General features: G+C 27.6%; 1 protein-coding gene across 1 annotated transcript in view; it reads left to right on the top strand.

The window, feature by feature from the left end:
• Nipped-A (Transcription-associated protein Nipped-A) overlaps nucleotides 1-25,056 on the top strand; it is a 188,985-nt gene that overhangs the window by 125,715 nt on the left and 38,214 nt on the right. Inside the window, 9 exon segments of the mRNA XM_067281093.1 lie at nucleotides 7,100-7,276; nucleotides 8,735-9,079; nucleotides 12,200-12,349; nucleotides 13,799-13,953; nucleotides 14,021-14,181; nucleotides 16,506-16,827; nucleotides 19,217-19,610; nucleotides 20,649-20,936; nucleotides 21,015-21,158. Coding sequence (XP_067137194.1) covers nucleotides 7,100-7,276; nucleotides 8,735-9,079; nucleotides 12,200-12,349; nucleotides 13,799-13,953; nucleotides 14,021-14,181; nucleotides 16,506-16,827; nucleotides 19,217-19,610; nucleotides 20,649-20,936; nucleotides 21,015-21,158 — 2,136 coding nt within the window.

Below are 25,056 nucleotides of genomic sequence, written 5' to 3'. Positions count from 1 at the left end.
AACTCCTTTAAGTATCGAAACAAGTGAAAATCACTGGATGCAAGGTCTGGACTGTGTGGATGATTGTATCGAGTCAAAACGATAAAGCATGTTTAATCTTTTTGTTTTGTGATCGTCAGAAAGCAGTCTTGGAACGCACCGAGAAAACAATTTTCGATAATTCAGTTTCTCCGAAACAATGGTATACAAAACTGATCTTGAAATCTGTGGAAATTCAATTGATAACATTGAAATCGTGAATCGTCGGTCCTCTCGAATTTTGTTATTCACATCATGAATCAAATCTTCAGAAATCAGAGAAAGTCGACCAGGGCGTGGCTCATCATGCACATTAACTTACTCATCCTTGAACATTCTTACCTGTTTTCGAACTTTACTGTCACTCAAAGCATTATCACCGTAAACTTCACAAATCTGATGGTAAATTTTCGCTGCTGCCAAGTTTCTTGCATTCAAAAATCGAATAACAGATTGTATCTCAAAGTCGGCGGGAGACTCAATTTTCTTAAACATTTTAAACTTCTACAGCTCAGCATACAGACAGGCGATATGGCTGCAAATGGCGTCAAAACGCGTGCCAAGCTTGCTCGAAGCAGAAGCGTATGCATACTGCCGTGATTGCGCATTATTCTCACTTTCATTCACAAACAGACCTTATTTTAAAAATAGCCCTCGTATTTACGTATACAAATATAAACATCTCGAACCTTGATAGTTACATTAAAGCTAAATGATTATGGGATTAAATTGAGCTATATTATACTGGCAACCCATCTGCATGGTATGTGGTAGTTGCAGGTTTGAATCCTGCTCTGGGCTGATTCTTTTCTCCCAGAACCTTCTAAATTATTTCATAAATATTAATTTAATTATAATTATTAAATTTAATAAGAGATGGTGGATAATGCCTACCTCTAGGACAAATCATGTAGTATAATTAAATACTACATAATTTGTATAATATTAATAGTAACTATATTTAATCTAGCAATTGCTTGTGTTTGATTTATATATTCAGTTACTTCAGATTAATTTTATAAATTTAATTATATTTTTTATATATATAAAATTTACTTGGCTTAAAAGGGTAATGACATGTTTTTCTGTCACCAAAGAAAAGAAAACAGAAATGATGGCATGGAGAATTGATGAATAATCATAAAATTTTTTAACAATGGGTGAAACCTGTGGGCGAGAAAGCAAAGCAAGTGGGAGACTGAAGACCCTTTGTAATATTATCATCTGAAACAAATTATAAAATTAAAATTTGAAAACCTTAGATCAAATTTCAGAATTAAGGTAATTTGTGAATATCTTAAAATTGGAGTGATGACATCATGTCAGAAATAGGAGGGGGATGGGGAATTGCTCCCCTCTCTAGCCATGACATATGATCCTGTGATACTGATGACTATTTTTTAAGGTTGTCATCTCTGCTAGAAGCCAGAATGTTTTTTTAAATAGTGAAAATAGTTTCTCTCTAACATTTTTTTGGTGTCTTTATCCTGTATTCTTTAACAGTAATTTCTAAAATGTTTGCTAAATTTGTGAATTTTACCATATTAGCCCGAATATAACGCAACCCCGAATTTAACGCGACTCCAAAATTTTCATAAAGATATTTAGAAAAAAAAAATAATAATACTCATAAAAGAATTCAAAGAAAGTAAAATTCAATCAGATAAGCATTTATTTAGGTATTTATAGCTAATAACACAGGTTACATTCATGTCAATGATCGAGTTAAGCCTAACACATGACTATATCACATAAAAAAATTAAAAATAAAATTCATGTGTAAAAATGTAAAGAAAATATCTGTTAAATCTTAAACACAACATTTTTCTGAGTAAAACAAAATAAAAACTTAGTCAATTGGTCGATTTACAACTCAGAAAAAAGCATTTGAAAATAGGGTTATAAAACAATTAGCGTTTATTGACTTTCGCGTTAGAGGGTAAAGCGGGTCTATTGACAAATTTTCTCGCAGTAGTACGAAATTTCTACTGACTTAACTTGAATGAGTCATATTTCTTCCCCATTTACAAACAAACCCGATGGCAATCAGTGAAACATGAGATAAATTACAGCGAGTTGAAATTTGATATGTTTATTTTTTGCATTTTACGTATCAAATTACATTAAATTCGACACAAAGAAAGCATTTTTGTCAATATAGAAATATTTTACATTGTTTAAAAGTAGAGAAAATAAAGAAAAGAAAGATGTAATAATAATTTTTCGAGCAAAGCCAAAAATTTCACAATTTTAAGATAAAAAATGGCGTCTGTGAGAGCCCACGTGACTAAAAGGCGGTCGAAATATCACGTGACTAATGAACTTCGAACAAGCGGAGACATAGCCTTACTATAGTAGCGCTATGCAAACAAAAGCGCAGGCCTACTAACTAAATCACATGGTTGTTTTGAAGCGGTCTGTCGAGCTAGGTCTGACGTTCAGTTGCGTTTCAATCTCTGTAGGAAAATGTCCTTGTTTATATTACATTCCATTACTTAAACCCCGAATTTAGAATTTAGCGCGAGTCGATTTTTTAACGGAAAATAAATGGTAGAAAAAATATCGCGTTATATTCGGGCTAATACGGTAAATGTATTCAATTTATTCTGTATTTTTGAAGCTTTATATATATATATATATATATATATATATATATATTTTTTGTTTGTTTGTTTTTTTTTTGTTTGTTCTTTAAGTTCCATCAGATGTTAAATTTTTAGTTTAAAAAATTAAGACACAGTTGTTCTGGAAAAATTTATTTCCTAGACGATCTCCATTCTTTCTTTTGTTCTAGAACAATTTTTTCTCCTTAGATGACCAGACCTTTTTTTATAGGCTACTTAGCCATCTAATATTAAAATGTTTTTTAAAAAACAGAGTTAGTCCAATTAAAATTATAAAAATTCTTAAAAATTGGAAAATGGGATCTTATGATGTCTTCTTTTACATCCATATCCATTCGGGAGTTCGGGTCTTTATCCACTCAAAAAAAAAAGGCACTGGAAAATGTAGATTTGTTAACTCAGTCTCCCTCTGGCAACGATTTTTCATTTTAAGTGTTTTGAAGTTCCGTCGGATGTTAAATTTTTAGTTTAAAAAATTAAGACACAGTTGTTCTGGAAAAATTTATTTCCTAGACAATTCAACTAAAACAATTCAAATGTTAAAGAAAGTTTTAATATTAGATGGCTAAGTAGCCTATAAAGGAAGGTCTGGTCATCTAAGGAGAAAAAATTGTTCTATAACAAAAGAAAGAATGGAGATCGTCTAGGGAAAAATTTTTCCGGAACGACTGTGTCTTAATTTTTTAAAGCTTTATTTATAATTAGTTAATATATGAATGAATTTTGTTAATATTTATTATAGTCATGTTTAAATTAAATATAATTTTTATATGAATCTTTTAAATTAAATAGAATTTTAATGATAATTTTTAAGGATGTACCGATAAGCAAAATGGCTGATTACCGATTACCAATTAATCGGTCACGCATTATCGGCCGATACCGATTAAACGGCTGATTAGTGTTAATAATTTATTGTATTAATAGGTAATTATATTATGATTATTATTGCATGAAATTATATATTCTTAATGAAAATATAAAATTTCATACAATAAAAATAATTTTATAACAATTTGTTATAAAAATAATTTTCAATATGAAGCTATTTTTTTTTCTTTTACTGTGGAAGCCAGCAACCGAGAAACCACCTCATCTTCAATAATTCACGCAGCAGAGACTCTGAAATTATTCTTATCAAAAGCAAAGGGCATTAATGCCACTAAAGTTCCTTTAGTGGCATTAATACCACAATAGGACTAGAAAATTCAATAAAAATAGATTTTCAGCATATATAGAAAACAAGTCTTTATGCCTATCATCTTTATTAGATTCAAGATTCAAAATAAAATTTCAAAAAAAAAAAAAGATATGGTAGAGGAAATAAAAAGATGGACAATCGATAGCTTAGATAATGTTGATAATTCAAAATCTCAAGAAGAATTAAATCCTGAAGCTTCCATTTCTGGAGATGATCAAGATGGAGTTCTAAGTTTTTCTAATTTATTTGATGAATTAGCTTTTGGTAAACAAAAACATGAATAAGAGCATGTTTTTAAAAAGGAAGAAAAAACGAAACAAACGAACAAATGTTTTGATCAAGAATTAGAAAAATATTTACATTTACCTCTTATTTTGTACAAAGTCACCCATTTTTGTGGTGAAGTTCAAAAGAACTTTTTCCTAATTTTAGCAAAATAGCTATGAAATATCTCAATGCCCCAGCATCTTTCATTGAAAGTGAAAGAATTTTCAGCACTGGAGATAACAGTTTTGAGCTGGCAAGAAATAGGCTATGCCCTGAAAATGATGAAATTCTCGTGTTTTTACATCACAATTTAAGGGTTTTAAAGTTTGAATATTAAATTTTTATTGGTATTATATATTTAAAGTTTAAACTTTAAATAAAAGAGATAGCTTTGAAAAGGTTATATTATACCTTATAATATGTATTGATAAAATAAATAACTTAACTTAAAATTTTTTAATATTCAGTTTGTCATGTGATATATAATAAATATATAACAGAAATTTATTTTTATTACTAGCCTTATACATGACATTCTAACAAAAATATTAAAATGCAAAATTGACCGATTATTCAAACCGATTAATCGGTGAAATGGCCGATATGGCCAATTACCGATTATTTACTGATTAATCGGTGCATCCTTAATAATTTTATTGTAAATTTTGTATACTCGATAGATCAAAAGATCTAAATAAGTTAAAAATAGTAGATTCATAATGGAAGACAAAAACTGGTCTTCTTAACTAATATATTTCAAAATATATCAGATTTTTGTGCTATAGAATTTTACTTTGTTTCATTTTTTATAAAGTTTTATAATAAATTTACATAAAATTGACTCTATTTTTTTTCTTTTTTTTTATTCAGTTTTTAAAAATTTTTTAAAATTGCAAATTATTTATTTATTTGATTTAATATTAACAATTACACTTTAATGAATATTATTAATCTTTAAGAGTTTTTTTTATTCTGATTGCTTTTTGTTTACTGTCTTATTTGTATGTTTTGTTTTAGTGCACTTTTCCCAATGCTGGACTTATCACACAGAACAGTTCCATGTCATTCTGTGTTTATTCTAGTTTGTTAAGTCTGTCTTTGGAAAAAGTGTGCTAGTACAAAAAATATACATAAAAGTATTTGTTTTTCTCACACAAGGTGTTCTAAAACAATTCAATTTATTTGTTCTCAAGATACATCAAATGTTTAAGTGTACTTTTTTGTTTTTACAATCTTGACATCTTGTATGAATAACTTTTTATACTCTTTTTTTTTTTTTTTATTTGTTATCAGCTAATTATTATTAATAGTATTGATTTGTGTGTTGTTTTTCAATAAAGCATGTTTGTCTTTAAAAATTAAAAATAACATGTTTTAGAAAACAAATTTTTTAGAAAGAAGAGGTTTATTGTTTATCTACTGGGTAAAATGAGTTCCTTTTTAATTGGATTGAAATTTTAAAAAAATATTGTAATTTTAATATTATATGAGATTTCCAAAAATAATATAAATTCTTATAAATTAATCAGAGAAAATTTTTGGTTTTATGCTTGTTAATGTATTATTTCTGAATTTAGATTTTTCATTTTCTGGGTTATTCTGCTTTTGTACAAAAACTTTTATAGAATTAGTTAATTTAAAATATTTTGATAATGCTTTTATAAAGAATTTATACATAATAACTCCTTTTAAATAAAAAAATTCATAAATATTTAGTTAATTTTATTTTTTTTCCTTAAATCTTTTGAAATGTTTGTACATAGTAGAGTCAAAAATAAACTTTTAATGTAATTTTCATTACGTTAATAGTGCAAGTATTTACAGAAAAGACAAAATAAGCATCATCTACACACTTTTGCTAATGTTTATATCTCTTAATAAAATAGTCATACAGCCCATTCTTTTTTACTTTCATGACTGCAATTATTACAGCACTTTTTTACCTCTTCTGCTAATTTTAATTCATGATTCTTCAGTAAAGCTTTCATTTTGTTGAAGATACAGAAGTTTTCAGAAGCAAATTTTTTGTGTCTTCTCCAAAATGAAACCTTGTTACTCAATTGGAAATCCATATTTTCTGACAGTGTATAAAAATTTGTCTAACATTAAACTAAATATAATGATAAAGTAATACACTATATTATAAAAAATAATGCTCAAGTAATTTTTTTCACATTCTTGTATTAATTTTTAACAATATGTTGCAAATATTTTTTGAGTATTCTTATATGTAATCTATTTGTGATTAATATATATCTGTTTGATATATATTTGTTTTCTGAAAGAGAATTAAAAAATATTAAGAATTGCATAGAGTTTATGTAGCAAAGTTTTATTATCATATAGCTCAATATTTTTGAAAATTTAAAATTTGTTGTTAAAATTTACTTTTTTTAAAACTTTCTCAGTAATATTAAAATGTTAATTATTTGATTAATGTGGTGGTGGTTTGCTTTTTTTCCTTTTCTCAATATAGAATTGGATACTTTTTTAAATATTTTAAATTTACTTAAATGATTTTATTCTATTGATTGCTATGTACAGTACAGTGGACCCCCGATATAACGCGCTTGTCAGACTGGAAACAACACTCGTGTTATAAGGTGAACCACGTTATACCGAGCGGAGTGGTGTGATGCGGTTCACCTCTTTAGTTTAGCAATAATGTCAAGCTTTTCTTTCACACTGTAAGCTTTTCTTTTACTCATCATGCATACAATAATTAAACACTATTCAAAATACATGCAGGAACTCAATGTATACACAATTACTCAATACGCAGTAACAGTAAAATGCGCTACTCGCTAACATCGCATGGACCTGTATAAATGTGTTTGAGCTTATTGCATCGCGAACATCACCCGCGCTATAACCGAGTGCATGGTATAGTGAGCAGCGCTATAACGAAGGTCCACTGTATATAGAGTTAGTTTGATAAATAATTAATATTTAATGTAGTCATATGTAATTTCAAATTTTTGCTCTCTAGGTATATTATCCTGTAAGACATCATCTCATTCAACATATGGTTAGTTCTGTACAAAGACTGTGTTTCACTCCCAATGCCACAATAGAACATAAGAGACTGGCAGTTGATTTAGCCGAAGTGATCATTCGTTGGGAACTTCAATATCACAGAGAAGAACTTGAACAACCTCCAGCAGAAGTATAATCATTAATTATTTTTAATAATATGTTTTAAAATTTCATATATTTTATTAACCTGTTGTCTATAAAGAACACATACTACATTGTATTAAAATTATATTTGAGATCTGTTAGTGATACATTCTGCTTATAACCATTATCCTTATCATATTTTTAATGAAAATTTATCTTTTCAAAATTATAAAAAATTATATTTTGTTAGCATTAAAGAACATTGTATCAACTCATATGAATGAATGAGCTTTTCTTCAGAAATTGAAAAATCATAATGTTCTTTGGAATTAAACACAAACTTAAATTTCCTAAAAACATAAATATCATAATTTTTATGTATTTAGAAATTTTAGTTTTATTTTTAAAAGCTATAAATGACTAAAGAGAAGTTTTTATGCTTAGTCATGTATAACTTCCAAAAACAAAATTTAAATTTTCTACAGTTTTAGCCTTGTATTAAAGCTAAAATGCAATCTTTTGAAGTGTATTGATCATACAAAATTTCCTCCAATCCTTTATTCAAAAAATATAAAAAGTTTGAACAATAATTTGGATTAATTGTAAATGGTAAATATAATTATATCTTGTATAGATTTTGATATTTTTAATGTTTTATCTATAACTTTATATTTAATTTATTTATATTCATAATTCATTTGCATGTTTTGAAATTTTCAAGTTTTTCTTAAGATGTCTAAAAATGGATATTTTTCATCCAAATTTCTGATGAAAAGATCGGTTTTGATTATAATTTATTTATAATGCTTTTCCATTTTGTTTCTCATTTCCATTTGAATGTGCAATTAAATCTTTTAATAATTTTTGATTCAAGAATGATAATCTGATTACTATTTTCAATCATATTTATTATTTTGTTATTGAATGGAAGGCAATCAAACTTAATATCAACTTACATTTAAAGTATTCATGATATGGCATGGACTTCAATCTTTGATTAACTCAGCTTGAAGATTTTTATATTTCCATAACTAAAGAAAATTTAAATAGTGATAAGTAAATTGAAATTTCTTTAAATTTATTTTTTGTAGGTATACATTTTAAATAATTCATTCTATGTTTTTTAAAAATATTAACAAATTAGACATTATTAATAAATAAATCATGTTATAATGAGAAGACAAAAATTTGTAAATATAAAAAAGAAATTTTCAGTTTTATTTTCTTTTTTAACAAATGTTTGGTAATGAGAAGAAACTAAAACTTTATGTACTATAAAAATTAGCTTGAACAGAATAAATTATGTATTTCCACAGAGTTCTTGAAACATTTTATAATGAAAATACAATTAATTTTTTTTTAATTTATTCATTCTTTCTCTCCAAATATGTGATTTCTATGTAAGTTTTTCTCTTGGTTTTTGGATATAAACAAATTGGTGTGTCTTTAATATTTATGCATATATACTATGTGTTCTTTTTTTAAATTAATGCACATAATTTAGGTTTATGTTGAAGCTGGTCCTTCAACATCATCTATTATGAATGTAAGAAGAACAATACCGACAAATGATCCGCAAGAATTAAAGAGAGTACGAAATCCTTCAGGCACCAATGTAAAACCAGTTCCAGACAGTAATCGACCAGTGGATAAAGCTCATGCTGATGCAGTTGTTAATTTTCTATTACGTATGGCATGTCAAGTGAATGATACAGCAACTGCAGCTGGATCCTCAGGTGAACTTCTGTCTAGAAAATGTGTTGGTCTTTTGAAGACAGCATTGAAACCTGATGTTTGGCCTAATGCAGAATTAAAATTAGCATGGTTTGATAAACTATTAAGTACTGTGGTAAGTGCAATATAAAGTATTATAATAATTATTTAAACTTCATGATACTTTGTTATCAGCAACACATTAGATACATTATTAAATTGAACTATTATCAGATTTTTAATCCTTTTTGAATTATTATTCAGAGTAATCTCTCTCTTTCTCTATACAAAGATTTCTCTAAATACATTTAAGAAAACCAATGGCTGCAAGTTATTTATGTTTTTCAGATTTTAACCTATGATTGAAAATTATAAATATTGATAAATTTTCATAAAATATGCAAAAAACTATATAGTATTAATGTACAAATGATTATGATAAAAATAAAAATGTACATAATGTCTTGCTGCATGATTTTGTTTAACACTTTTGGGGCTGACTTTTTTTTGCATTATGAATCTATGGACTGATCTTTTTAAAAATTGTGTACATTTGAAAACAAATAACTTTAGGTTTTTATTATTAGTCTGTGTTAGAGATCATTTTTTTGAGCTGCAATTTATAAATTGTTGCAGACCTATAAATTTCCACTGGTGTCCATTTGTTTGTCTGTCCTTCCTTAATTTCAACAATGGAGATAGATAGATGAAAGTCAAGACCAGATATGGGAAGCTTAGGCACAGGAAGCTCTGATTAACTATGTACTGTACAAACTTCTGGTTTGAAATGGAAGTCATGTTATTTCAATTTAAATATTATCTTCAGAATGGAGTTAGATAGATGACTGCATGACTCTACTGTTATCAGGAAAAGTGTGATATACAGGAGCAATGCACTGCTAAAATTGAGAGAGTATACAGTAAGTCCTCTACTTACGAACTTAATCCGTTCGTAGCGGTTGTTTGCAAGTCGAAAAGTTCATAGCTCGAAAAGACGATGTTTGGCGCAAAAACTCAAATACAACGTTGTTTTTACAAATATGTAATGTTTAGGCTACTTGAATAATGTTGAATTAAGATTGTTAAAGGGAAGTATAAATTTAAATCAATCACATGTACAGTACATTATTTATTAAAATTACTCATTTAAAAACAAATACAAATGTACTGTAAAGTACTAAATCAAAACCGAATAACTAAAGTATGATGTTAAGACCCAACGGATACCTTACGCAGGTTTGCGTACAAAAAATTAAGCCAGGCCTGGACTTCGCGGCCCCGGAAAATATAACTATAATGAGTCAATCAAGTCTAAATGAAAAAAAAATCAAGTTTTAATATGAACTAAGACTATACAAATTAGTAAATTCTAAAACACAATTTATTATATAAAAGACACTTCTATTGAACCAACACTAGAAAACTTATCCATTATTATTTACAACTAGTCCCCTGAGACTTCCGACACAAAATCAAAATTTTCAAGCTAAGACTATTTACAATTCAAACCTAGACTCTAAGCCTATCCGTCACCTCCACTATAAGAACCCTTTCTCCAATTCCTTTCTGTCGAAAACTTTCTTATCCTTTTCCTTCCCACTCTGGAATCAGCTGTTCGAACCTCGATTTCAGTCTCGCTAGGTAGCACACCTCCTTCGCAATCAGTTTGGAAGCTCACCTCGCTCTCTTGCTGGAATTCGTTTTCTTTATAGTGGTGAGGTGACGTTATAATTTGTTTGCTGAGACCACCCCCTCATTTACATACTTAGTTGCTAACAATGGTTTACATTTACCTGGTCAGCAGATTTTTACAATTGACTAACGACTTTTACATAAAATAATTAAGTGAAAGTACTTACACATTTGAAATATCTTTTTAAGTCGTTTAGCACTCCTGTTTCTAAATGTGTGTGTGGACCCCCCCTTTTCTCAAATCGGACTGTTCGTAGGAATTTCCGATTTCGGGCGCGCAATGGCGCGTTCGTTTTTTTTTTCTATGGCGCTTCGTCGGTAACAGTGAGTTGGTTCTTTTATCTTTTTTGTTTGTTCCAGAAGGTGAGTGGGGAACTTTCGCCCTAACTAAACATAAGCCCCAAAATAAAATACACATAACGAAAACAAAATATAGAAAATAAAAATACAGCTCGAACTCAGTTCTTTACAGTACATATGTATGTACTGTAAATGTTTTAACGTAAAACTTCAAAAATAAACTTAACTATACATAAAAAATAACCAACTGCACTTTAATCTGCCATCTGTAGGCTTTGTTCGTAACTCGAATGTTCATAAGTAGTGGACTGCCTGTATTTTAAATTAAATAAATTACAAATATGATTAAACATTGCAGCCCAGCATTGTGACAATGTCACAATAAATAATTGCTGTTCCAATTTAATTTGATATATAATAAGTAAGGATTTCTTGATAATAGGTTTGATTATATATAATCTGAATTTAATGTGAAAAATGGAGAAAACAATTTGTTTCAGTCTTTTTTTATAATTGCACTGTTTGAAAAATCTGCACTCAATTCTGATTTGGTAATGGTTTATTTTCATTCTATAGATTGTTTTCTATCATATGACAAAGATTTATGACAGTGTATTCAACAGAAGTTTAATTTTTGATTTTGTTTATATACCTTCCCAGTAAATAAGCAAATTAGCACTCCATAAAAAAATGCATTAAATTACAATAATTGTGATGCTTTTGTTTATTTACTCATTTGTATTTTTGTTTTAAAAGAACTAAATATTAAATTATTTAATAATAGTGATAACTGTGATTTAAAAAAAATGGCAGAAAAACTGTTCATTACAAAAAATTTGGTAAAAATTGAAAGACTTACAAAATTTTATTTTGAGTCTTGTCAACAGATGGTACTAGGTGTTATATTATGTAACAAAAGATCTGTGCTCATTGGAAGTATGAGAAAACACGTTTAAAACTATAATAAACAAATGAACATATGTTTGTTTTTCAGTATGTAAGAGTGTTAATGATTAAATGCATCATATGAGATATGACAGTGTTCATGGTCAAATACATGTTTATCAGGTCAAAAGTGTTAAAGTAACTTATTTTCCATTTAAAAACAAATTGTCATTCATGTGAATTTTCTTAATTGATTTAAACAAATTTAAAATATAATAATTTATTTAATATTGTAACTAGAAATAACTTTTCTTCTAATGTATGTAAGCTTTTTTAAATAAAATTTTTAGAAATGTTTTTTTTTTTTTTTTAAATATAGGATACTCCTCAGTCAAATTATGGAAACATTTGTACAGCATTGGAATTGTTGGCATTTCTTTTAACAATTTTAAGGAAAGAAACTATACTTGCAAGCTTTCGGCCTTTGCAACGTGGTATTGCGGCATGTATGAGCTGTAATAATTGTAAAGTAAGTAATGAAAAAGATTATAAAATAAAATTGGTAATATTGAATATTAATATATAAAGTACTGTTAAATTAAAAATTATGAAAATTAATATTTAATTTAATAACGTGTATTTTGTTAAATGTAAATTTAAAAATTTGGGTGTCATAACTTTAATTTTAACAATTTGTCAATAGATTATTAATATTTATTAGTTATTTAAATATAAGATGCTTCATAATACAACAAATGATTTTGACACTTTATTGTGATTACACTATCAATGATATAGATCTGAGATTTGTCTGAACTATGCAGTAATACCAGGTCTGTCTTTGGTACATGCGAGGCCCTGGGCCAAGAAAAGCTTAGAGATCCCCTTAAGGAATTTGTAATGGAGGGTTAATGTTCATACATTTTTTGAATTAGCTTTCTCTGCTAAACTTATTGTTATATTTATGTTTAAGAAAACTTATCAAACATATCTTTTGATTGTTTACTGTTTATAATAGTTTTATTATTTGTTGCTCTGTTCAATTTTTCATATTGTCAAGGTCTCAAATGTTAGGAAGCCCAGGCCCAGTAGGCGCACACCTAAAGACGGGCCTGAGTAACACTTCTAGTTTTATCAATATCTATAAGTTTTCATTGTGGCCTCCAATGATTTGACCCACATCCCAATAAAATCTGATATCCTGTCATACTTTGTTCAAGCTATCCTCATCAACTAATTCCTAATAGTCCCTGGTCATTTCCTAATTCGTTATTCACCACTCTGATTCATTCCTTTAGGACTATGCACAAACTGTGGATAGTGTTCTGTTCCACAGTTTCAGTGCTTTTCTTTACACATGGAAAATAGATTTCACTGAATGATTTATACATGGTAACATCATTCAGTGAAATCTATTTTCTATCATTTTTCTGGTTAGGACAGAAATACCATATGTATAAACCATATACCAATGATGCAAAAATATCACTGCAATTGAGTGCCTGGCTTATTTGTCTCATAAAATTTTCACATACAGATTGCATTTTCTGTACTGATAAAACTTGACATTTTCTAAGACTTGTTACCAGTACTACCTCTGCTAAAAAAGTGTGAGCAACTGATACTGCTTGAAAGAATTTTGGAGTATAAAAAGTTTCTTTACAATAAATATTACCACTATCCTTTTGCTATTTTCATTACAGTAATTTCCCAAACGTGTTTACTGCATTATGAAATAACTTGCATATGATATTTTTGTAAATTATTTAGTTATAGGTAAAACTATAATTGAATAGATTAGATGTTTAGTATGTATACATACATATTAAAAATATATTATGTTAAAGAATATGAAAATTTTGTGTGATTTTTATTTCTACTAGAATTGGTTCATTACAGATCTACTATTATCTATATCTACATTACTTATATCTGCTGTTGTCTTATACTGATTTATATTTGCTTTTTCTTTTTATAGGTAATCAAATCTGTACACAGTCTTCTGTCAAGACTTATGAGTATTTTTCCCACTGAACCAACAACTTCCAATGTAGCTTCAAAATATGAAGAATTAGAATGCCTGTATGCTTCTGTAAGTAAAGTTGTATATGAAGGGCTCAGCAATTATGAAAGGTAAAAATTTATTGTTACAAATATTTGTTTGTATTTATTTGATTTTTAAGTTGTAAACTTTCAATAGAGGAGCAACTACTTCTAGTTTATTTGGCACACTAATGATTTTGAAGGCAGCTTGTATTAATAACCCATGTTACATAGATCGACTGATTACATCCTTTATGAAAGTTCTGCAAAAGATGACAAGGGAACATCTAAATCCTTCTCCTCCTGAAACAAGTCCAAGTTAGTAACATTAAATTTTAAACTTTCTTTCAATTAAGAATTTATATATTTAATCAAAAAATAGAAAATAGTACACTTAACTAACTTATAGAGGATCAGAAAAAGTTTTAATATGATAAACATTGCCTTAACAAAGTGAACTTTTTTTTTTTAGTATTTAAAAATAGAACAGACAGCATAGGCTGAATACATTTAATTTTCAAAATTTAATGTATTTGATCAAAAATTATTAAAGGTAGTTGCTGACAATTGAGTGTGTAGTGCATTCTTGAAAATGCTAAAAAGTCAAATAACAAAGTTACATGTTATAAATGGTTTTTTGTTTTCAGGAAAATAAAAAATATTATAAAACCTTTTTATTAAGGTAAAAAAGTTTTAATTTTTTAAAGTGAGTATGTTATATTACATAATGTGTTTTTTAAAACATTAAAATCATATTAAACAGAAAACAGACAATAAAAATTAATTTGCACAAATTATTTTGCTGTTACTGAAACAAAAACTGACAGAAAGAACCACTGTGTGATATTTAGGAATTTTTAGGAAGTTGAAAATGCATGAAAACTGCAAATTTAGTGTACAAAAAGCAGTTTAATGGTATCAAAGTGTTTTATTTATTTAGATCTTGTAAAGTTGAGGAATGCCTGTATTTAATTCAAAAAAAGAAAAATACGTAATTATAACCTGTTATTTAATTCTGTTTAATAGAATCCTTTTGACAATCAAATAAATGATTTTAATTACTGTGATTTCTATATAAAGATGCTTTTTTTGTAATAACTGAAGGTAGAGTAAAAATTGGGTGAGATAATCAACACATACTTTTACTGATAGAAATTTTAGAATCAGTAGCATTATATTTATGTAATAAAATAATGATGTTTTTTTATTGTTAAAAAAGTCATTGTTTTTTACATTTCAGCTTGTTGAAATTATAAATAAAACAAATTTTAAGTGAGTTAAATTATACATAGTAGTTGCCAAAAGTAGGTACAAAACAATGATATCATTTTTCAATATAGTCTCCTTGCAGTTCAACAATTATTACATCTTGGAATTAGCATTTCAATACCCTTGAAAAACTAATCTGCAGTTTTGTCTGAAAAATGCTCTTAAACTGTTTCCTGCAACTATTCACCAGTTTTTCAAATGTATTTTTTTAGAGTTTTGGAAACTCAAAAATAGATAGTAATCAGTAGTAGCCAGGTTTGGGCTATAGAGTGGATGGTCAAGCTCCTAAATCCCATATTCCTTCATAACAGCATTGGCAGCTGTGTGCATTGGCACATTGTTTTGCAAGAAATGAATATGATGCAAATTAATGCAACAAGTCTAACTAAAATGAATGTTTCCAAGCAACTTATGCAAGTTGGTATGAAAAACTGTTTTATCAGTCTACATACAGATGATGCTCTCTGATACTATCATTGTTTTATTCCTATCTTGTTTAAAATATAGTTAGGCCAGAAACTTTTGGATCCTACCTTGTATATAAATTTTTTCTGCAAAATGAAACAAGATATTTTAGAATTAATTTTTGATGAATTCTTATAAATAAATATAAATTAGATTATAAAGAATAATAGATAAAATAAGAAGAAAATGATCTTGGGAAATTAAGAATCCATGCAAATTTAATTCTATATTTTTGATACTATTAAAATATCATTCAAAAACTGTCATCAAAACTGTCAATCATTTTATTATCTTATCTTAATAGTTCAAATGCTAATAGAATATCATGTTATTTTCCCTTAACTCTACATGTTAACTAACTGGATAAATTGTTGCATAAAACACGAATCACTAAAGAAACCAGTACATTTAGCCAGGACAAAATAACAGAATGTTATTTTGAAAAATTTCCTTTTTATAGTTGAAAAAGTGGAAGATTCCAATATAATTCGGATAATTTCATTACATTTAAATAGAATGTGACAAATGTACAAATATTTGGTCTAAAAAGAAAGCATTATTTTTGTGAGTGTGTGAAATTTTTGTTTTATTTATAATATGATAAATTATATATTTTAATATTAATAGAAAGGAATATTTTAAGATAAATTTGATAAATGGACAGAGTTACCTTATTTGAAAGGTAAAAATTTTAATCATTGCAAATAAATATAGATATGAATGTAGATTAATTAAAATCTACTTTTGTTGTGTAGGTATTATTCAGTATTTTTTGTAATAATTTAATCTTTAAAAATAGAAATGTATAGTAATCCTCTTCTTTTTTAACTGAAGTAATATTTTAACTAGTATTAAATAAATAATAATTATAAGATTTATTATTAATTCATTCATCTTTTTGCTTTTAGTGGGTACAGATTTACTTATTCTTAGTCTTGATCTTGTGAAAAATCGTGTTGGAGTTATGGGGCAAGAAATGAGAAAAGCATTTATTGGAACAATTTTGGTTGGTCTAATTGAAAAATCACCAGATGTCAAAGTGTTGAAAGCAATAACCAAAATGGTAGAAGATTGGGTTAAAAGCAAAAGCCCAATAGCAGTTAATCAATCTCCAACACTGAGAGAAAAATCAATCTTATTAGTCAAAATGATGCAATTTATTGAAAAACGCTTCCCTGATGATTTGGAGCTTAATGCACAATTTCTAGAATTAGTTAATTATGTATATAGGTAAGTTTTGAATTAATTTCATTAAAATATATATTTAATTTTACAGAATCTACATGGAAAGATGTTTTGATTATAAAAAAGTGTCAAGATATTTTAATACAAATTCATGTAATCTTTTTAGTTTTATAAATTATTGCATGAATTTACAACAGTATCAAAATATTTTTATTTGTGTAAAATATAGTTAATTACGTATTAAAACATATTAACTACATTTTACAGAAATTTTGGGTTCAGAAATTATTCAACTTCAAACAGATAAAGCAAGGATTAAATGTTCACATTTTAAAGTTAGGTTTATTTTTAAGTTTTGCCAAACAGTATGCCAGATTACTTATTCAATTGTATCTAGGCTAATTTAATAATTAGATATAAAGCAATTTGAATAGAAGTATGGATCAGACTGCTATCTCAAGATACATTTAATAATTAGAAAATAAATTAATTTTTAACTTATATTTAGAATATTCTGAAAGAAAAGATCAGCTCAGAGTGGAACTTAAATGAGTTTGAGTCTCATTCTGGACAATAAGTGTATTTTATAGTAAAATACACTTACTGTAACCACTTTAGGATTTACATTTACTGATAAAAATAACTAACAAATAACATTAAGAAGGGTAAGTAAGTAAGACTCTAATTAATGGAAATTCTAGTTTGGTTGACTCACATTAAAATGACATGTTAAAATATTACATTATATTATTATTTTAATGTCATATTTATTGTTGAATTAATTAATTAATTAACAGTAATTCATTTAGCATATAATCAATTTGTACCTAAATATTACATTACTCTACTTTGATGCATGTAACCCTCAGGTTATTTGTTGAAAGGGGTTTGGGTTATATGATTAGGCAGGTTATCCATCAATTTTTAAATTGCATTTATGAACTTGCATCTATGGAGCAATTATTATTCCCATAGACATGGAGTGGGTTATTCAAAGATTTTAGTTTTGTTTTAGAAATTTTCTGCTGGTTTTATGCATGAAAATATAGTAATTTAATGATAATTATTCAATATCTGAAAAACTGGATTTAATTAAGTATAAACAACAAAATAATACCAGTAATATCCAACAATTTACTAAATAATAACAAAAACAAATGTTTGGTGATTTTAAATTATCATCAAGTTAAGTTAAAGTAGCAGTCAAACATATATATAAAGAATTGAACATCACTTTAAACAAAATAAAATAATTATTTAATTGATGGAAAGTATGGTTGTCAACAATGATGTAGTCAGATATATATTAAAGATACTATAAGACTTAAAATTATAGATGTACTTCAAAGATGGATCTCCATGCTTTATAGACTGTCTTGACATCTCTGTAATTTATTGCAGTGTTTCAGAAAGTAGCTTTGTACATTTCTAGTTTCTCCAGATGTTTCACGTTTGTCCAGTTGCTAATTGAGAATCCAGTTTAATTAGGTCCATCTTTAGGTACACCTATAATCAATTAGGTACTTCTTAATTAGTTCGTCTTTGAAGTATACCTATAAATTTAAGTCTTATCTCTAATAAATATCTGTGTCATTGTTGACATCCACACTTTCCACCAATGAAATAATTATTTCATTTTGTTTAAAGTGATGTTTAAATTTCTATATATATGTTTGACTACTATTTTAACCTGATGATGATGATTTAAAGATTGTCAAATTCTTGTTTTTGTTATTATTTAGGTATTACTGGTATTATTTCATTATTTATAATAATTTAACAAAACATTTATAAATTTTGATCAGAATTATCCTAATTAAGAGTATTGAAATAAATACCAAATTGTCAAAAAAATAATTAAATTATAGAAGTCAAATAACAGATTGTTATGAACAGATTTGTAATCAATCTGTTCGTAACAAAAGCAATATTTGTATCAGAAAAATAAAACATAGTCATTATTTCTAAATAAAATTAAGAAAGATTTGTGTGTTGTAGATGAACAAACTGAAGTTGCTTTGAAAGGTACAGAAAACATCTGGATTATTCTTTCTTTAATCTCCTAGAAACAATAAAATGTACATATCAAAGCATTTGAAAAGTTCTCTCTCTTATGTAAAATTAAAGGAATAATAATAATTCATCTTATTTAAAATTTTTGTTCCAGTAAAAAGTCTAATATTACATAACTGTATTCTTTAAATAAAATATGAATATCAATTGAGTTTCAAAGTTTTCAATAATTTTATTAATTATTATAAAAATTGAAATAAAAGTATTCAAACTGAATGATCTGCCAAATTATTGGGCTATATCTGCATATAATAGCCTGATAATTTGGCAGATCATTTTGTTTTAATTAACTATAAATGGTTTTAGAGAAGTTGTTGATATATAAATAATAAATATAAAGCTTATTTATTTATTTTTTTAGAGATGAAACCTTAAAAGGAACTGAATTAACTTCAAAATTGGAGCCTGCTTTTATGGCAGGATTGCGTTGTGTACAGTCTGATATTAGAGCAAAATTTTTTGAAGTATTTGATGCAAGTATGAGAAAACGGTTACATGATAGATTGTTATACATTGTTTGTTCACAGAATTGGGACACTATGGGCCCTCATTTCTGGATTAAACAATGTTTAGAATTACTACTTGTAACTGCAGTAACTACAACAACTATTCAAAGTTCAACAACTACTTCTTTGCTTCCTTCTGTTACATCTGTTATTAACTTAGCTGATTCTCAAGAAAGAGCTAACTTTGCTATGGTAACATCTGTAAAAGAAGAACCAGCTGATGTTGATTGTGTTGAAAACAAAGATGATGTGAGTATTTATGATTCCAGTATATTTTTAATCCCAGAATTAAGTAATATTGCACAATTCATTAGTAAAATATATATAATTGTTGTATTTCTTATTTTAAATAGTTTTTAAGTATAAAGATAAAATATTTTATTTTAACTATTTTAATGTATATAAAATTTTATAAGACAACATCTAGTTGAAATTTAGCATATTAAAGTATTTTCCAATATTTATTTATTTAAATTTTTGTAATAAATTTTTTCTTAGTTAAGATTTCAATTTATGAAACACTTCTAATATCATAAAACAGTTTACATATTTAATTAAATTTGAATGCAAAAAAATAAATATAAATTTTATGAACTTGTTATATTAAAAATATAAAATTTAAGTTGGAAAAAAGTGAAAATATTTAATTTCATCATTATCTGTTTCTATTGAACATTTTTAAAAATATATTTTATAACTGGTTGTTTTTATTAAGGGCTAAAGTCTGAAAGCAACAACATCAACACCTGGTTTATAGGAAAGTTATTGCAATTTTTGTCTTCATTGTCCTCTCAGTTTTTATTAAAGACCTGACAAAAAGCACAAAATAATTTAAAATTTCAATAATCTAAAATCCATGTGCAAATTTGAGATAACATGTATGATTACCTGAATAAAAAGAAAATATCAAATAATGAAGTTTACACTTAAAAATTGTGAAATTTTGTACAGAGGGTTTCCAAAACCATGTTAGAGTGAAACTGGAAGTTGTATTGTATGGGGATATCCCCAATTTTTAAACTGTGTTGTAGAAATATCATGCTGTATGAGGGATACCTATGTTTAATAACTTCTTTATAGGATATGGAATTATGAAAATAGCATGTTTTTATTTATAATTCAGATTAGGATTTTAAATAAAGATGTTTGTCAGCAAAAATGATTTAGACAATGAACTATATTAATATTACTGGATTATTTTTAATTTACAAATCATTTAACTATAATTTAATAATATAATTTTAAGAATTTAAAACATGAAATGTTTGTGCATGAATAATTCTGTAGGAAGAAATAGATATTGAATTATCATCAACAGAAGATGGTCATACTAAAAGTGTTCTTTCTGAGAGTACATCAATTGGGCATTTAAGAAAAGAAACAGATCCTCATCAGAATTTACAACAACAAATAATTAGGCAAGCTAAATTTATAGAAGGATTAAAAGAAGTAAAAACAATCAGTTTTTTGACAGCAACTAGTCAGCTTTGTCATTTTGATACATCACTTGCTCAGCATCTTTGGATTCAAGTATTTCCTAAATTATGGAAAATTTTAAGTGATAAACAGCAGAATGTAAGAAGTAACTTTATACACTGATAAAATTTATGAATATAAAAAATGTTATTTAATATTTAAATATATTTTCCTTAGGTTTTGGCCAGTGAATTGATACCTTTTCTGTGTAGTGGCAGTCATGTTGTACAAAAAGATTGTCATCCGAGTGCAATTGGAACTTTTATGGAAGCCCTTTCTCAATGTGTACCATCTGTTCCAATCAAGCCTTCACTTCTTAAGGTAAATGTATAAAATTATTAAAATAATACTATTATGTACTTTTTGATAAATATATGTACAGGAAAAAATACAGAAAATAATGTTTAACAAAATTTGTTCTTGATCATAAAAGACTTTTTAGACATTATTCTGTTTTATACATGATAAATAAGAATTCAATATATGATTATGAAGTTTTATTTCCAGTTGCTTAATTGCGTTTTCAATATTTGAGTTGACTGTAAATCCATAAGATAGGAAATTCTGTGTGACAAATATTTGCCGTCATAGAATTCTAATTAGAATCCAAACTGTTTAAACTGTTATTACATTTTTACTATCTGTAATATAGTTGTGCTTACTGCACAACTATATTACAGATAGTAAAAATATATATCTAATTCTATATTACAGATAGTAAAAATATATATCTGCATGTATGCACACAAACCACACTGAATGTGTGGTTTGTGTGCATACATGCAGATATATATATTGTGGAATATATTTTTCTAATATTTTGGTTAGAAAGATATAAAGCTTTTACAATATACACTTTCTCTAAAATTATTTTATTATGAAGAGAATAATATTATAATATTTTTTACAAGAAATAGTTAGTTTAAAATAGTAAGCCATCAAATACTTAAGTAGGTGAAAATAGATTTAATGTTTTTTCTTTACATAAAGCAGTTTTAAGTAGTTTTTTCGTTACATAAAAATAGTTTGAACACAATTTACTATTTAAAAAAAGATATTAATGATGATTTCAAAATATAGTAGTCCATCATTATATCATGCGTGTTGGGAGTCAAAGAAAAAGCACAATATAACAGAGTACTAAAAATTTTGTGCTTTTATTAAATAGATTAAGCATGCAATGGAATCTCTGTCTTTCATTCTTTCATCAGCAAGTGTTTCTGATATAAAATAAGCTTAGTTTTGCAATACTGAATTTTATTCGTGGTTATGTTGTATTAAATGATGTTTACATAAATGTGGCTACCACAAATGCCCTGTTTAGCATCATTGTTTCTTTAACAATGACATCTAAAGATAAATACTGTTGATATAAAAAACAAAATATCAGTTGCAATTTTATTTTACAGTGCTATATTTCATAATAAATCATTTATTAAACATTTGTATAATTTATATTTTTCAATAAAAATTATAAATACAGTAATTGAAAATTTAAAAAGTAAATATTGACTATATAATAGAACATCAAAACTTACAAAATTATAAAGAATAAAAATTTTCTAAAAAGCAAAATAAAGTTACTACTGTATAAAAATTTTAAAACTGTCCATTCAGAAATAAAGAAATCTTTTCCTTGCACATGCTGCCAATTCTAAACTTCACACCTTTATGTGAATTGACACAATAAGTCAATTCATATAGATGTGTGAAATTTCAAATTCACAGAGACTTGTAAATGAGGAGACAGCACTTAAAACCAATAAATAAACAACTTTTAATATCAAAAGGAAAATAAATGATAATTGATCTGTTCACCTTTTGCTTATTTAGATCTTGACAAATTTATTGTTTCACCTGCAGTGGTAGTTTTAAGGACAATGCTAGGAATAAAGTACTGTATTTCCTTGCAAAAATAAATTCACTGGCAATTGATATTTTAAAAATTATCGATTCAAGTGCTTTTAAAATTTGGGGCACAGAAAAAAGCTTGATATATCTGAATCTATGATATGATGAGGCACAATATAATGAGTGGCTACTGTATCTTCAAAGTTAGCTTTCATGGGATTCAACTGATTTCTTTAATTTTTAAAAATTTATATAATAAAGATGGGTTTGATATAATTAGTTTTAGTCTGTTTCAGGTAATTGCATTTGATATTTATATTGCATTATTTATGTTTATCTATAGTTTTTATTCTGTAGAAGATGATAATTAATATAAAATAAATGCAATATTGTTATGTTATATATTGTTATATATAATATAGATATTTATACAGAATCCAAACTATAAAACTCTATGATAGTATCATGCATGCATATGTATATACACTCATGTTTGTGAAAATTGCAACACCATGAAGGAATTGTGCAAATTGAACTTACAGGACCAAACCAAACTTACAGGAAATGTAAAGTGAGGTAAGACATGCAAATGATTAGAATTACAAAGCAATTGCGCATACGTGGAACGAGAAACAGCTCCTTATCAGCCGCTTGTTCCAGGTATATAAAGGACTGTAAAGATGCATTGAAATCCATTTATCTTCCTCTTTCTGTGGTAAATGTTTCATTGGTGATCAATATGCCTCGTCAAATGCAGAGAAAGCCATACCAACAACTAACGGAGTTCGTACGAGGCTGCATCGTTGGTATGTGAGAGGGTGGAATTTTATATCGAGAAATCGCAGCCCGCATGCAGTGTAATGCCACAACAGTAATGCGTGTTTGGAAGAAATGGACAGAGGAGAACCAAATAAGGCGAAAACCTGGCAGTGGGGCAAGCAATAGCACAACAGCACGGGATGACAGACACCTCGTCTGCATGGCTGTGACAGACCGTACAGCATCCTCTTGTGTGTTAGCACAACGTTGGAGCACGACTACATGTGTTTTGTTGTCTAGTTCTACAGTTTGTCGCCGTCTGCTGCAGCATGAACTGCGTGCAAGGGTTTCTCTATGCAGTATTCCCCTCTCGCTGATTCACAGATGCCTTTGACTTCAGTGGGGTCAGCAACACAGCGAGTGGCGTGCCCAGTGGCAACAAGTTTTTTTTTCCGATGAATCTCGCTACAATCTGCAGTACAATGATGGAAGAGTACGTATCAGACATTACAGAGGGGAACATCTCCCACAGTGTGTTACCAGCATCATATCGCACAAACGCCTGGCATCGTGGTGTGGGGAGCTATCGGGTATAATTGTCGATCCCATCTAGTGCACATTGCGGGCAACCTCAACAGTGATCGCTACATACAGGAAATTGTGGAGCCAGAGGTCCTCCCCTTCTTCGATGCATTCCTGGTGCTGTATTTCAGCAGGATAATGCCCGTGCATATGTTTCTCAGACTGCACAAGCCTTCTTTGGTTCACAACAGGTTTTGCTTCTTCCATGGCCTGCTTATTCCCCGGATATGTCACCCATCGAGCATATCTGGAATTTCATTGGTCGGCAACTTGCTCATACAACTGGTGGGGCACACAATAAGACTGAACTTTGGCGTCAAGTCGAAGCCATCTGGAATGCCATTCCCCAGGATTACATTCAGAACCTCTATGATTCAATGCCATGACGTGTACAGGCTCTCATCGCTCAGCTTGGCAGACACACAAAGTACTGTTTTCTGACGATCTTTTTGTTTTTTTGTCTTGTAAATTTGATCATTTATTTGTACTATTATCAGTAATATGTGGAATAAATTTCATTAATTTCTCACAATTCCTTCATGGTGTTGCAATTTTCACAAACGTAAATGTATATGCATGCAGTATTTCAATAGAGTGTTATTTTTCTAATAATTTCAACAAATTCAAAATTTAATTTTTTAGAATAATAGTTTGTATAAAAAGTTTTATTTTGAAGTTAAGATGTAGACAATTAACAGTTAAATAACACATTAAAAATATTCTTTGTTCATTTTGACATTTTATTTTTATCAATGAAAATATACTTGTATGTGTGAATAGAACATAATAAAACATATCAACAGTTTGTGCAATCTGAAGAGGGTAAAATTAGTGTACAAGCATTTTAAATTTTCTTTTTTTCTGACAATCTGTCATTATTTAACATTTCATGTAAATTGCATTAAGAATACCAAAAATTGATATAAACCTTTTTCTGTTAGTTTATTTAATTAATTGGAAGTTCTATACAAATAAACTAAGTTATTTCATTTATATTCAAAATTTTTATGAAAAATTTTTCGTGATG

This window comes from Centruroides vittatus, unplaced genomic scaffold, assembly GCF_030686945.1.
Source record: "Centruroides vittatus isolate TY-2023 unplaced genomic scaffold, ASM3068694v2 contig_905, whole genome shotgun sequence".
NCBI classification, from domain to species: Eukaryota; Metazoa; Arthropoda; class Arachnida; order Scorpiones; family Buthidae; genus Centruroides; species Centruroides vittatus.
Note: the sequence above shows the minus strand (reverse complement) of the source record. Positions and strands in the feature narration are given on the sequence as shown.